This window comes from Corvus hawaiiensis, chromosome 26 (assembly GCF_020740725.1).
Source record: "Corvus hawaiiensis isolate bCorHaw1 chromosome 26, bCorHaw1.pri.cur, whole genome shotgun sequence".
NCBI classification, from domain to species: domain Eukaryota; kingdom Metazoa; phylum Chordata; class Aves; order Passeriformes; family Corvidae; genus Corvus; species Corvus hawaiiensis.
Window position 1 is genome coordinate 5,549,965 of NC_063238.1, and position 15,770 is coordinate 5,565,734.

At 39.7% G+C, this 15,770-nt stretch overlaps 1 protein-coding gene across 6 annotated transcripts in view; it reads left to right on the top strand.

The window, feature by feature from the left end:
- The window catches only part of LYN (LYN proto-oncogene, Src family tyrosine kinase), a 50,489-nt gene that overhangs the window by 30,806 nt on the left and 3,913 nt on the right, over nt 1–15,770 (top strand). For all 6 annotated transcript variants that reach the window (XM_048286800.1, XM_048286801.1, XM_048286799.1 and 3 more), the window contains exons 9-12: nt 2,220–2,402; nt 3,878–3,954; nt 11,314–11,467; nt 12,847–12,978. In XM_048286800.1, the coding sequence (XP_048142757.1) occupies nt 2,220–2,402; nt 3,878–3,954; nt 11,314–11,467; nt 12,847–12,978 (546 nt within the window). The remainder of the gene's footprint in view (nt 1–2,219; nt 2,403–3,877; nt 3,955–11,313; nt 11,468–12,846; nt 12,979–15,770) is intronic.

Genomic DNA, 15,770 nt, shown 5'->3' on the forward strand with positions numbered 1-15,770 from the left:
TGAGACATCATCACACACTCCTCAGACTTTCATACTATTGCTTGCTTCACATTTGATTTGTAACAGTAGCTAAAACTGCAAAGAGACTCACTTCCTGCCATGGTATGAAAGGTTTTTAGACCATGGAGTTCAGTGCATCTGGGCAGCTACTTTAGTGATGTGATGAACCAGAGCAGCACTGCAAGAGCAGGGTCTATGTTTTATGCATTTTTATTCCTGGTGTGAACTGATATGATGTGAATCATGATGCTCTGTGGTATTAATAATCCACATAAAGAGAATTCTCAAGCAGGGCTAAGAGGAAAGTTAACAAGGCAAATGCAGCCATTATGGTGTATTTTATTAATGAGTCACATCTTGCTTGCATCTCAGGTGTAAAGGATTCTCTTATTCAATAATCTCTGAATTAGAATATAAGTAATATGTGCTTTGGAAGTGTATTTTCTTCTGGAGCTGTTAGAAATAGAGCATGCTCATAGAGTTACTGGCCACCTTGTTTTGCTGTCCCATCTCTCCCAATACCTGATGAAATAAATGAACCGGAGAGAAATCAAGATCAGTTACCTCTACTGCTCTCACCAGCTATTTGTTTTGTGTGTTACCACCAGAGGGTCAGGGTAGACTTTTTTTACAGCAGAAAACCTCAGTGTCACAGAGGTGTTGTAGTAAAGCAAACTTTCTGTAAGAAAGTGCCGAGTTGGATGGATATCTTTAGGGAATGTAAAATACTGTTACATAGTTAATGTTAAGTGTTTTGGTCATAAGTGCTTCACAGAAATGTTGTATTAATTAGTACGTTCACTAGAGAATTCAACAAATTGAGACTGAAGCTCATGCTCTGTTTTAGGGTATGGATAGAATATTAGAAATTATACAAATAATCTTTCTACTTCTTAAACAGAGAGAAGTATATTTAATATCTGTTGTTCTGACAGATATAAATTGTATACGTGAGCTTTAACAGAAAATTTGACCTGTAGCTGTAATTTCTTACTATTAGGTAATTTAAAGAAATTTATTTGTTATGTTTTGATCTGCCCATGTTTGGAAAAATAGATTTAATAATCATGCAGGTGAATATTTTGTGATTGGCATAGTGGCTTTTCTCAAAAAAGATGCAGTGGTTAGAGCGATCACTTAAGATATGAAAACTAGGTCCTTGCTTTGCCACTGATTTCTTTTGCTGGATGATAAATAGCATAAGGAAATGGTGTATTCCAGTTTAGAGGTGTGTCCATCATGGTGATGATTCTGATTGTTGCGGAATAAGGAAATGAGGCTATTTCATTGAGTCATGAAAGTTTTACCTCTTCTGAGAAATATTTCTACAGTGTTGCAATGGGTATGGTGGGGGATAAAAGTTGCATTTATATCCCTCTTTCTCTCTCTTTAATTTCTTTATTTTTCAAACTAAATGACTTCACAAGATAAACTTCAGGATCAGTGCTTGCTACTCTATTTTTAAATGCTATTTTAACATTTATTTAATGTTTGGGAAACATTAAATCTGAAAATCATTCACTGCTTTTCTCTTTACTGATAGTTTCTCTTTATATAGTTAGAATGTTGCATTAGAAGGTTTGATAAACAGAGAAATGAACAACAGCCACAGTCTCCTCTAGTCTTGGCATGGGCTGTGTGATAAGAAGTTACCACATTTTAAATCTTGTGCTGAAGACTGCAGGATTGCAGTCCTGGCAGCGTGTCCCTGTTGGTCACGAGAACCATTTGTCTGCACCTTCCCGTAATGCTCCATTTCAGCACTAAGGGTTACAGGAAGGATTATAAGCATGAGACTGGCATGCATAAAATAAGTGTAATCATGGGATTTAAGATACTTCAGAATCTCGCAGTCGGTCCTTGGGCTCTATTGTTCTGAGGCAGTTTGAGTGGACATTCATTGAAACATGACCAAGTATTTTATGGGCTACTTGTGAAAGGAAACTTGGTATGAAGTAAGATCATTTGCTTGCTTTATTTTTTTTTTAGATAACTGATTTCTAAAAATAGGGAATGGATCATTTTTCTCTGCAGTGCTGTATAAGTTGCAAAATAAAATGGAATTCTAGCATAAATATTTGTGCTACATCTGGCACTTGCTTTCAGGCTCTTAGCTATTCCTGGAATCCAACCTCACCTGCTTTACAAATTCCTGCTAGTCGGGACACTGTGGGGTGCAGAGTGATTTCAAGTGCACTGACCATGTTCCCTCCTTGTAGGTTACTATCATAACAGTACAAAAGTGGCTGTGAAGACTCTGAAGCCTGGAACAATGTCTGTGCAAGCCTTCCTGGAGGAAGCCAACCTCATGAAAACACTTCAGCATGATAAGCTTGTTAGGCTTTATGCTGTAGTGACCAAAGAAGAGCCTATTTATATTATAACAGAATTCATGGCAAAAGGTGAGAAAAACATTGGATCTGCGTGCTGATTTGGGCTGAGGTAGAGTTAATTTTCTTCCCAGTGTGTTTTGGGTTTGTGCTGAACACAGTGATGATAATACAGAGATGTTTTTGTTGTTGCTGAGCAGGGCTCACACGCAGCCAAGGCCTTCTCTGCTTTTCGTGCTGCCACGCTGGTGAGGAGGCTGGGGGTGCATGGGAGGGTGGGAGGAGACAGAGCCAGGACAGGTGACCCCAGCTGACCAAAGGGATATTCCAGACCAGATGGCATCATGTTCAGTATGTAAAGTGGGGGGAAGAAGGAGGAAGGAGGCACATTTGGAGTGACAGTGTTTGTTTTCCCAAATAACCATCACACATGATGGGGCCCTGCTCTACTGGAGATGGCTGCACACCTGCCTGCCCATGGGAAGCAGTGAATTAATTCCTTGTTTTGCTTTGCTGGTGTGCACAGCTTTTGCTTTTCCTTCTCCTAGTAATCTGTCTTTATCTCAGCCCATGAGTTTTCTGCCTCTTACCGTTCCTATTCCCTCCCTGATCCCACTGGTGGGGAGTGGGTGTGCAGCTGCGTGGGGCCTGGTTGATGGCTGGGGTTAAACCACAACAATCTGCAAGCAGTATTTTAGTGAACTCTTCTGGTTCTCCTAAACTAGTTCCCTTTCTTTTTAAAGAAAGGAATGATATTTTTGAATATTCAGATATTAAGGGAAGGAGCACTTATCCTTAAGATGGGCTGAGGCTTTAATTTTATGATCCATTGCTGCATTTGTGAGATAAACCATTTTTACATTTTCTTAAATGCAGCATTTTCAATTGTTTCTGAATTAGAGGATAACCCCCAGAATAACTCTGGTTCCTTTGGACTCCCTACCTAACTTGTGTTTCTGGTATCATAGCAAGGCAGTTTAAACAAACCTCAGGAATTGCCTTATTGCGGTCCTTGAATTGATAAAGGCGTGTGTAATAAAATGAATGAGGAACGGTCCTGCAAGGATGGCTGCACTACTAGAAAAGGACTTTATAGAGCATTACTACACAAAATCTGCAAAGTTTCCTTCTCAGATTATCTTGGGTGGTAGTTTTTCTTGTTTTGTTCTGTTTTCAAGCAATTTTGCTGGTAACTTCATGAACAAAAGTTGAGGCACTTGGAAAGGATTGATGTAGGTGATTCTCCTGACAGCTTTCCTGATGGTCCATAGAGTAGGTTACTTATCAAACTCAACACCATTGAACTGAGGGATGGTCTGATGGGAGTTTTCTACAGCCTGGAAAATGGCAAAACTTGAATGTCTGACATTCTGATTTGGGTGTTCCTGTTGTTAAATCATGCAAAGAGACTGTCTTACTGTAGTCAACTTGAAAATACATCAAAACACTTCACTGCATCGGTTTTGTGATCCAGAAAACTGGGGAAATAATGTGACCTTTATTTTTGTAATAAGCTGCACTGGCTTAATCTTCCTCTATCTTAACAGGAAGTTTGCTGGATTTTCTGAAGAGTGAGGAAGGAAGTAAATTGTTGCTTCCAAAGCTAATCGACTTCTCTGCTCAGGTAAAGTTTAAGAAATATGCTCAGAATTAATGGGGGTTATTCCTCTCAGAGTCTGAAACTTGTACTGGGCCATTTTACCCTAAGGAATTTTTGCATTAAAAAAATGTAATTTACAAATCAATTTTTATTAAATATGGTTATTTGAAAGGAGGAAATGGATAAAAGAGGTTTCAAAGGGAATATGTGGTTAGGCTTAACTCATAGATACTGCTGGTGACCTGCTTAGATGGCAGCAGCACCCAGCTGCCTTCTTTTGTGAAAAGGCTGCTTTCAATTTAAGCAGCTACAAGTTGAAAGTGTAAGGACAAGTTTGTGAGTTTTCACTTAGCAGATTCCCTCAGTGTTAATAAATGTGTCATATTTTTTACTTCTTAGGTTAACTGGTCAAACTCCTCTTAGCTTCAGTGTACTCTTCTTGATTTCAAGTTCTTTGGTAAACTGTTATGAAATGGTGTTTCAGGTACTAGTACATGATTTATGAACCAGGATGTTTGTTTCAAACTATACAAGTTATCTCTGTCTTAAATGAAACCTGAAGAGAGAGACTCCAGAGCAATTTGTGTGTCAAAGCCTGAATCAAAGGTCACAGAGCCCGGTGTTCTGTCTTGGGCAGTTATCAGAATTAGGTGTCCAGAGAGGCATGTAACAAAAGTAGAGTAATAATTCTGCTTTTGCAGGTTGTATTTCATGTTAGTAGTAGGTAATTATGGCATTTCTGGTAGGTTATTTCAAACCAACGTTTTGAGGTAGATTTTTTATGCACAAGAGTTTGCAGATTCTTGTACCCTATTATGTTGACTTGTTATAACTCATGAGGAAAGATGGGAAAATAGTAAAAGATATAATAAAGCATTAGAGATTTATACCAAAAATTCACAGTATTATGTAAATGTTTTATGTAATTATTGCTATACAAATAATTATAAGATTAGATGTTAGGAGTACTTCTTTAGCAAGAGAATTGTCAAACACTGGAACAGCCTTCCTAGAGGGGGGATCAATGCCCCAAACCTATCATATTTTAAGAGTCATTTGGTCAATGCCCTTAATACATGCTGTACCTTTTGGTTAAAGTGGCCTGAAGTGGTCAAGCAGATGACTAGATGATCACTGGAGGTCCTTTCCAACTGGAACTATTCTATTCTATAGTATATTATATATCACATATCCTTATACAGATGTTCAGTGTATCAAATATAGATTTTTATTTCATGTAGACTCCATGAAAGAGCTATTTTTGCTGTAATTGTTGGTTTAGTGTGGCTATAGGCTCTCTAAATTTTCCAAACTCTTTGGGTAATTTGTCCTTGAGAATTTATTTTTAGTGGAATAAAAGCTTTGTAGATGTGGAAAACTTGCTGGATCTCAGGTCACAGTCTGAAGAGATGAGTAATAGTGGACAGAAAAGAAAATAAAAGGTAGCTTTGAAAATGGTGTGTAAAATTAAAGAGAGAAAAGAATATCTGTGAGCAGTGATATGAAAGGAGACCTGAGATGTGGAGAGAAAAGCACACGTGGTTTCACAGAAGACCTTGTTATTGGAGTTAAGGATGTTGTGTTCATTTTAAATTAATACTGTGTTTTTAGAAATTTAAGGCTTAAGAAGGTTAATGAACTAGAGAGCAACTCTGTGTACAACTTGGGTAAATCACTTCAAGATAACAGGGGCCAGAGATTGTCATTCACAAAGCTTTGAAGGTCAGGTCACTTCAAAGGGACATCATTTGTCACCCTGATCTGACAGCAACCTCTCAGAGCCAGTTCCTGCACTTGGCCCCAGAGGCCAGGACCTTGTGCTTCACAGGTGATAGGAGAAGTCCCTTTTGTCATAAGATGTAGACCATCGACAGAAATTCCTGAGTCTGGCTTGCAAAAGGGATGTTCAGGAATGCCTCTCTGAGGATTTCTGGCTGAGACCCAAACAAAACTTTGGAACAGGGATACCAGGATTTTTCTTACGGAAAGAATTTGTAGGGTTTTTAAGCACATTTGTAAAGAGCCCTTAATTCCACTGTGTGATAACAGGGCTGTGTGGAATAGACTTGCAGGCTGCATGTGTGTGGTTCCAGACCAGAGATTTTCCTCTAACCAACACAGATGTTCCACCAGTCTTCTCTGACAGTCTGAATGTTAATTGATGGGTCTTCAGGGCAAAAGATGGACAAAAATCTTTTCAGATCTTTGCTGAGGTAACCTGTGGATCACACTTTTCCAGAATGTAGGCTGTGTATAAAGGAGAACACAAAATGTGTGTAATATTTTTGGTGTGACTCTGGTTTGTATAAATGGAACACTAATTTATTCTTACAGAAGTGATGTTAACCTCTTTGCAGAGCTAAGGCAAAAGAAATTTGGAGAGATGTTTCAGAAGAGGTTAAAAATAACATGGAGGGAAGCTTGTGGTGAAGTTCTTAAAAAAGATCAGGCTTTTTTTTTTTTTTTTTTCTGGTGGACACATGCTTGAGCTCTTCATTACCCTCTGATTACACCATTCTGGCAGGGCAGTTTGCCAGGCTATCCCAGCTTCTCAGGAGTACTGAAAATCCAAGAAATGGTAGCTGAGCATTCACCTATTTTTGCCTTCACACGTCTGTGATGTTACATGACACAGGAGGGACTGGGAATGGGAGAAAGGGAGAGGAGGATGTGGTCTCTGTGACTATTAGCTGGCTAAAGAATATGGTTCAGGTACTTGTATAGGAAACCCCCAGCTGAAGCTGATTTTCCAAGTGAAGAGCACTGTGGGTTGTTGTTTGCATTGCCAGGCTCTTGGTTAGTGCCCCACTCACTGAGCTCATTACGCCTTTGCCTTGAAGAGTCTTGCAAAAAATATGTGTTTGCTAGAGGTGAAACATTCTGACTTTGCAAAATGAGGACTGCTCCTCTAGGTGAAATAAACAACTTTTAAAAAGTAAGGGTTTTTCAAGCAAGTGATCAAATACATTCCTGCTCTGCTATACTGACTTTGCTGTCTAGTTAGGTGAACACACCTGCTGATGGCCATTTTTGGCAGAGATAGCTGCTACTGGGTTAGGCTTACATCTGGTGCCTACTTTAACTTAGAGCTGTGAATTCTGGGTTTTGATGGGTCTCTTTCTGTAGTAATGGTCATGATTTATAAAATTAAGTTTGTGGAGAAGATGGCAAGAAGGTAGTGCTAGGAAGGTGGTCCAGCTCAGTTTCGAAAGCAACCTGCCCTCTGACAGAGCTGAAGAATCTCTTGTGTTTCAACCAGTGCATGTGAGTAGGAGCTGGGGGAATCTAGTGTTAGATATGCCCTGGCAAAGACAGTTTTATCCATTAGAGATGAATGCTAGAAGTCTCTGAAATGAGAATGATTTAAGGGAAGCTGAGTTTTGCAAACATATCTTCAAGCACATACTATCTGCTTTGGTACAGAGCAGAGCTGTGGCACCTCCTGTAGAAGTCAGCACCAGCCTGCCTCCTTCAGCACTAAAGCAACTGGAAAACTCAGGTTTTTTCGAGTTGGTTTCTGTTGTGCCCCAGAGACAATTTGCCAGAAGAGCCTCCATTTCTTTGCTTCACATTTCTTGAATTCATAATTGTTCCTGTTTGATGAGATCTGCTGGAAGTGCGTGACACGAATTCAATGAACCTTTTGTGTGTGCAAACTCTTCCTGCTTCTTATGCAAATCCGTTCTCTTCCATGTAGGACACACATGCGTAGTGGCTGTGGTTAGGAAAATGATACCTCTTTTTACTAAACAAACTCATAACTTTCGAAAGGGTCAAAGCTTTGTCCTAAAAACAGTCTTTCTTCTTCCCCATGCAGTGCTGGTACTTTCATTAATTCTTCTGTGATCTACAGCTTGACTGGAAACTTCTTTCTGACTTCTAAGGCTACAGTGCCATTGAAATAATAGTAAACTTAGAATAAAATTAATAGAAATTTTTGATGCAGTATTTTAATCCCTCTCTACCCTCTTTTTTAAAGTCATAGTAGAAAGTCATACCTAGATTACAATTAATTTAAAATCTCATTTGGCATTGTGACATTTCCACTGCATATTCCTTTTCAGGCTTCTGAATTTTTAATGATACACTCTAACGTTCCAGTGCATAATTATATACATTACTTTTATAATAATTTTTTTCCCTGTGAGTCTGCTTTGACTACATAGCTGCTTGACTGGGGCAAGAGGAATATGATTTTGCAACCTTTCCTGACTTCACCTTTAGGATAAGCACTGCTGTGAACTGAAAATTGTTATTACACTGATGTATCATTTGAAGATATGTGTCTTTTGCAACAGTTTCCAGTGGCCAGATACAAAGGGTCTACACCCTCTTCATAGAGTCACGTGAAGATGAAGTGTCTTTTTGAAAATTCTGTGATCAAAAAGTAAATTTTATTTTATTATGCATCTGGACATTATTGAAAGGTACAGTTATTGAAAGGTTGATCCCAGACCAAAACAGCCCTGTCCAGATCAATAGCACCTCCACTTCAAACCTTTCAAAGCTGCCGACGGTATGTAGTGAGGCTTCTCCCTAGGAAGTGAGAGAATTACCAGATTTAAGGCAGCGCGGAACTCAGGGTATGCTCCATTATTTCCTCTGCTTAAAATGCACCAACAGGATGCTTGTGTCTACCCTAAGTGTTTTGCACTCATTCCAGTCTGATTTTTGGGTTGCTTCACCTGTTTGGCAAGAGCATCCCACCAAGCTGTGGGCCCGAGCAGCCCACATGGGCAGCTGGGAGTAGCTCTGAGGCCACTGTCCCACACCCACCGTGACTTTTAGCTGAAGCTTTACAGAGGTTGGCTTGTGGAGTGATGGATTTCTCCTGGAGCACTTTCCTTTCATTCCTACCCTGGGTGCATAATTCCTAGTATGTAGAGATTTGTTTGGGTTATTTTTAAAAAGATTTAATTTGGGTATTTCTGAAAGTGTGTCAGTGGTTCATTAAAGGTGATGGGGAACTGCTCCTTCTTGGCAGTAATGCTTGTGCAGTGTAGGCAGAATTCTCTTTTAAAGGCCACAAAACCTGTTCCTGAAGCCCAAATTAGCTTTCCCATCCTGCTCCTGAATAGAAGTTGCATGTAGCTGAACAGTCTTGACAGGTACCAATGATCATTAAAAGAGGGGAAAAAGGCTTTAATTTTCTTTTGTTCATATGAATTTCTCTAGCATTAACATTTCATTTGGCAATGAAAACCCAACAATAATCATTAGAAGTTATCACGTGGGCTCTGGCACCCATTCCCTCAATCAAAAAATCTCAATTTTTTTCTTTCTTCTTCTCCTATAAGCAAAGGTTTAGTGTGACCAGATGTGTGAATTCAGTTGTTTAGTCACTGTGTTTCCCCTCCTTTTCCCATTCAAAATTCCTTGCTGTTAATTTTTTCCTACTTTGGAATCTTCTGCGTTTTTCAGTGAATCTAGCACAAATAAGAGAAAGTAAGGTCTTTCAATGGCTTTTCTTGGTTGGACTTGGAAAATAAATATTACTATCACAAATGTTTCTTTTGTGAAGTGATTCTTCATTCCCTATCCAGCAGTTTACCCAAATGTTAAATCTATGCAGGGAAGAAGGTGCTTGTGCTGTTTGATGTATTTCTGGTGGTATTACCAGACCTGTCTGCATTTTGGGTGTCTCTGCCATGCTGACCAGTCCAAACTCAGCATCAAACTTACAGCAAAACCTTCCCTTTCATCTCTGTTTCCTCTCCAAACCCAAGTAATGGCATGGGGAGGAGAGAGAGGCAGAGCAGACTCTAAAATAAATACTGCTCTTCTGTTGTGTCAGTAAGTCCCTAAAAAACTCTCTGTGGCAATTATTCACTAGTAGTTACTTCTTTCATTATTAAATGCTTTATTTATTTCTAGAAAATGTGAAATGCAGGTGTTGCTCATTCTCTTCATCAGGGTTTCTTCCTGGTTTAGTGTGAGAACCCCCCTGCATTGTACAAGGGCAATATCACACTTCTCTAAAGAATATATCTGACTGTAAGAAGAAGTTTGCAGTGGAAGGAAGTGGGAGGGCAAGTGGCTCTATTTTTCCATTGCTTAAACTGAAAAAGAGGAACAAAGACTGTGTAGTTTTGTGTTGTAAGTGGTGGCAGTGTGTGCCCTGGCAGTACCCCTTGGGGACTTTTAAAAAACGAATAAGCAGAAGTGATGTTAATGTTCTTTTCAAATTTGGCCAGCTGCCCCTGCCTGCTTTACTGCACAGCTGAAAGGAGCACTTCTGGTGCTGGGAAGGGATCTGTGCACTTGTTGCTCCTGAGGTGGAGAGGAAGGAGCCTGTGATGAAGGTGCCAGGGACTGGCACTGGTGAAGCGCCCTCACTGCTCCTCCACTGGCAAATCTGAGGGCTTGGCTGTTCCCCAAATCATGTGGCCAAGAGGGGTCTGTCACCCACCTGCAGACATCCCAGAGAGGTACCTGTGGCACAGGTGGAACCATGGCCCTTGGCTGGGAATATGCCGTCAACACGCTGGCAAGGAAGATAAAAACTGATGGCTCCCAAGCATGGGGTTTCTTTTTCTTTTTTCTTAGCTCCTCTTAAATTTTGGACAGAGTACAGTCTACACTTCAGTTTTATTACTATGAGTTTAGAAACTACTCTTTCAATTTTTTTTTTTTTTCCTGAAAACAAAAATGTTTTTCTTCAGGAAAAAAAAAAGGCAGTGTGGAAAAAAAATCATCCCCTGTGCATATTTTGAGGATATTAATCCTCTTTAATTTGGTTTGGAAATCAATTTGGACTGCTGAAATGCAGATTATATTTACTTATGATACTATCTGAGTGCTGGCTGTTGCCAAACACTCCGCATGTATGAACAGGTACATGTTGTTGTAGAGGAGAATAAAGTTGTTTCCCCTATCTTAGTAATTGTTTCCTGATTGTCCAGGCCTATTCTGGGTAAATAGGAAACTGTTGGGTTTTTTTAACTTTCTCTGCACTTTATCAGTACCTGCTTCATCAGAACACCTATATCCTAAGTGATTAATTCCTTCTATTTTCTTAGTATTTAGAAAATAAACTGGTTAATAATTTAGGAAAGAGGATATTTTAATAGAAATCTTAAGAACATTTTATTCAAGATTCTGTTTCAGGAAATGTCTTTCATACATATCTAATCCTGCCAGCTGTTATTCACCCAAATAATTCTTTCAGAGCTGCTACTGTAAGCAGAGTTTTGCAGGACTGGATCTGCACATAGGTTTTCCATGGCAATCCTCCCTTTCCTAGCTTCCATCTAAAAAATGCTCCAAAGACACCAATAATGAATAAACGTGGCTTTGCTGATACCTTTGAAGAAAGAGGGGTCAGACCTGCTAATGGAGCTGTATGGTATTGACATATCAAAGTAGCTGTTCTTTTGGTTACAGATTGCAGAAGGGATGGCGTACATAGAAAGAAAAAATTATATCCATCGAGATTTGAGAGCAGCGAATGTTCTGGTTTCGGACTTACTGATGTGCAAAATTGCTGATTTTGGACTAGCGAGAGTCATCGAAGACAATGAATACACAGCAAGGGAAGGTGAGTATCTTTAGCTTTGTCTTTAAAGCTTCAGCCTCTGGGAGGCAGTGAGGCTGTGTCTAACAGAAAATATGGTCACCAAGGACAGAAAGTGCCCTAACAGCTTCCTAGGGACAGCATTCCAATGCCAACAACTTCTAAAACAAATAAAGGAAACCAATAACCTTTCTGGGCTGCCCAGGCTTTTTGATGAGTTTATTTTAAATAAATTTGAAAGACAAAGACAAACCGAGAGTACTTAACTGCACACAATTTTCTACATTGAACAAAGTAATTGCACAGTCACAGCTTCCATCTCACAGAATTAAAGGCCAAGAAACTGTGATCTTATATTCTCTTAACATCCTTAAGTGCCATATGGACCTCCTTTCACTTAGGGAAAGGAAGAAATCCTAGCAGGTGTAGTTGCTGGTAACAAGAAAAGCTTTAGCAGAACTGGCTACCTTTGGAAGGTGTTTTAGGAGCTGCAGCAGTAATTTGCATGTTCAGCAGCAATGTAGGCATTGGAAGGCTGGGTCATGTCCCTGCTCAGCACACTGATGGGAGGTAACGGGGTCAGGACTGGCAAGAGGGAAAACATGCTATGAAAGGTGAATGTCTGGGGTTTGCCATGAGTGTTTTGCTGAAGTTGTCAAGGATCCTTTCAAGAAGGGCACTGTTGGCTGTAGTGAAAAGTTTTTATTTATGCTTCCATGCATAAGGGTAACTTTCCAGAGTGGTTTGTTGGCTGGTTTTCCCCTTCTCCTTTTAAAGACACCACCTCAGGTTTTCACAGAGTCTGGATGGAAACTGTGGCAATGTAGGGCAAGAGGGGAAGAACTAAATTATGAAGAAGAAAGAGAACAACGCAGTACAGTTGAGATTAAAGGAAGATGAGCTATTCAGCAGTCACTGAGTTATAGTAATTCCATAGATCAGAGGGAAGGGTCTGATTAAGCAGTTTTCAGAAATACAGACCTGTATCTCTGGGGTTTAGCTAGCTCTGGACATTGTATATTGATTAAAATAACTTTTCAGGTTATAAATTTTTTATGTCAAGTTTCTTTGATGTGTTTTCTGCTATCAGAAAAGTTTCCTAGCTCACCTGCTATTTTGTGCCAGAAAGTTAGAGCGGGCTAAAATGGGCTTAGAGACACTCTGCTTGAATTACTCCTCATTGTCAAAAGAATTAATGTAGTATTCCCAGCAAAGGCTGCCTGAATGTTTTTGTTTAACTGAAAGGAGTTTGCTTTTATATGGCAATTTCTGGAATCAGTTAGATATGAAAGATAGTAATTTAAGATATCAGTTTTTAAGGTATGTTTTGCTACTGCTTCTGCATCTTACGGCTGAATGTGAAATGGATTAAAGTGACTGTTTGAGACTACTTTCTTTTTTAGGTGCAAAATTCCCTATTAAATGGACAGCACCAGAGGCAATTAACTATGGATCTTTCACTATTAAATCTGATGTGTGGTCATTTGGGATTCTCCTGTATGAAATTGTCACATATGGGAAGATTCCTTATCCAGGTATGGGCCTGTGTTTTTACTCTCTATTTATGCTTTGGGGCTAAAAAGCAAAGAAAATATTCAGGGAAAGAGCTAGCATCTGACAGTGTTGACACCAATGATTGGAAAAATGTCTTACAGGTAATTTTACTGCTTTGAAAACTTGGTCACTGTATGTGTAAGGCACATGCCTCTCCAGGGTTAATTTTAGCAAACAGACTAATGGCACCATGGATCATTTTGATATATTCTAAAGGTGCCACAGCTACAGGATATGCAGACCCTGCATTTATGACATCCCTGCTTTGTGGACAGAAGCACAGTTTCATGGCAAGGATGTAATGCTGCAAGTTTTGACAGTGCTGTTTAAGCTGCTGGGAGTTTTAATAACATAATATGTGAAGATACTAAGAAAGTATGTTTTCACAAGCAAATAGGCTGTAATAATTTGTCAGTGCTAGCTAGTCTAAACAAATATGAAAGCAGATCCTAACACAGTGTTGAGGTACCACTAGGAATATTTACTATTTGTTGCTCCATACAGTCAGGTACAAGGCCACAGAGGTGGGTACATCAATGTAGCTGCATTGGGTAGCTGTGAGATGGTCATGTGCTTCATGTTTCATTTTACATTGTTAAACAAAATATATATTAATGTTTCCAGCACACAGAGACACCTTGTATGAAGGGGTTTTTTATGCACATAAAATTGTTACATCTCAGGCATAGATGATTAATTCTGGACAACAGACTGCATTCATTTAAGCTTACTGAGGTTATGGGAAATTGTCATAAATTCCCTTCTCCTGTGGGCAAATGAGGAAAGTACAGCCATGTTCACCTGTGCTGCACATCTCATAGGCAGAGTAACTTCTGAGAAGAGCCTTGGGATCTTGACAGGAAAGGGAGACCAGATACTTCATGCAAGCAAAGCTTTCCCAGTGCTTCCAGAGCAGCAGCTCTTACTGTTTAAATAGTGAAAACATTTTCACCACTTCCTGAGCAGCTGGAATTCTGCATCCTGAACTTCCAGAGATGGTCAAGAGGCAGACCTGGGTCCCTGAAATGACAGTAGGCTGAACACCTCTGGGCACAGGGAAACAGGAAAACCTGTGCGACTCAGGCAGTGGTAAAGAGGTGATGGCAGCCAACTGTTCCACTGTTATGGAAGAACATAGTGACTTCCCATGCAAGAGGCAGAGCCAAACAGACATTCTCATGGCACAGTTCTAGGCCAGGAAAACACTTAAGCTCAAGACTAGCCCCGTTAAACTTCAAGAGGTGATAGGGCTGCTTGCACAGCTAGGTGCTCTGGCTCAGTTTGTAGATGAGGGCTATGAAATACTTGACAGCACAGCAGGTCCTCTCAAAGTCCTTTTCAAACACAGCTCATGTCCCAAGGAAGGATCAGATGGGAGCTGTGTGCAGCCAGGTAATGCATGGCTCTTCCCACAGTCAAGATACCTTTTTTCCCTGTTAGCACTTGCCTGTGTGTACAGACAGTTGCCTGCACTGAGCTGGGCTCACAAGATCATTTCTGAAGAATTTCTGCTTAGAAAATTGTCCCTCTCTGAGCAAACCAACGAGCTCACCTGGAAACCAGCACTACGAAAATACAAAACTCAGTCCTCTACTTAATTCTGCAGCTAAGTCTGCTCTCTCTTTACCTTCATAAACCGTATCATGGTTTTATTTTAAGAACAAAGTCAATCTGTACAGCGGACGTGGTACTGCTGCACTGCTGTGGGAAAATCTCTCTTCTGGTGGGAGTCTGGGCAATATGTTTTTTTAAATGTGGGAGCATTTTTATGAGCACCATAAATACTCCGTGCACTGTGGATTCATTCGTCGACCAGCAGTTACAAACAGAAGGCTCTTGACTGCATATTGGAAGATTTTAATAGTTTGCAGGTATTGCTTGCATTAAAATGGAAGGGAGATATGTATCTATTTTAAATAAAATATAAATTGAAATAGCCTGTTAGACTGAATGTGGATTCTGAGAATCAGAATCACAGCAAAATACATGCGTGACCAATCTGCTTTACATGAAGAGATGTGACAGATTTGGGCAAATTACCCCAGCATGGCAATAGTAACCTGGTGATAGGTTGTAACCAGTAGCCACTGGAGAGAAACAGTAAATTGGCTTTTCAGTTCTAATGGGAATGCTTCAAAATATTATTTTCAATTATTAACCAGCTCTAGCAACCAGAGTATTCAGCATATAGCTGCATATAAACCAGTTTGAGTTGAAACTGGCAAGTAGCTAATACCTGTAGGCAACTTGGTAGGAAGCAGTTCCAGCCAAGAAACTTGGAGCTTTTGTGATCTTTGTTCTTAAATTCCAACAGCTGTTTCTCTTCCTGAGAAACTCAAAGCCATTAGTGGAACTACAGTTTCAGGAACTACCTCTGAAAAATGAAACAAGTATCTGATCCTCTGGGCACATAAGTTGAATTGGTTGTTAAAACCTAATTTCTGGGTGATTACTTAGCATTATCCATACTTGCATTCCAGTTATGTCTGCTGTTCTTCACAAGGTGTGACCCTTTCTGTACAGCGGGATTCTTCCTCCATACCACCATTTTCACATCATTACCCAGGCCCTAACATAAAGAAACATATCTTTGTGAAACCTAATGGGTACCGCAGCATAAATTAACAGACATGTACCAAAACTTAGCATTCAAGAGGGTTTTAATAAATATGTATGTGGGATATATTTCTTTTACTGATTAGGATGTAGATATGGTAAGACAGGTAATTCTTTAGCTACAAATAGAAAAAATGGAAATAATTTTTAAAAGGTA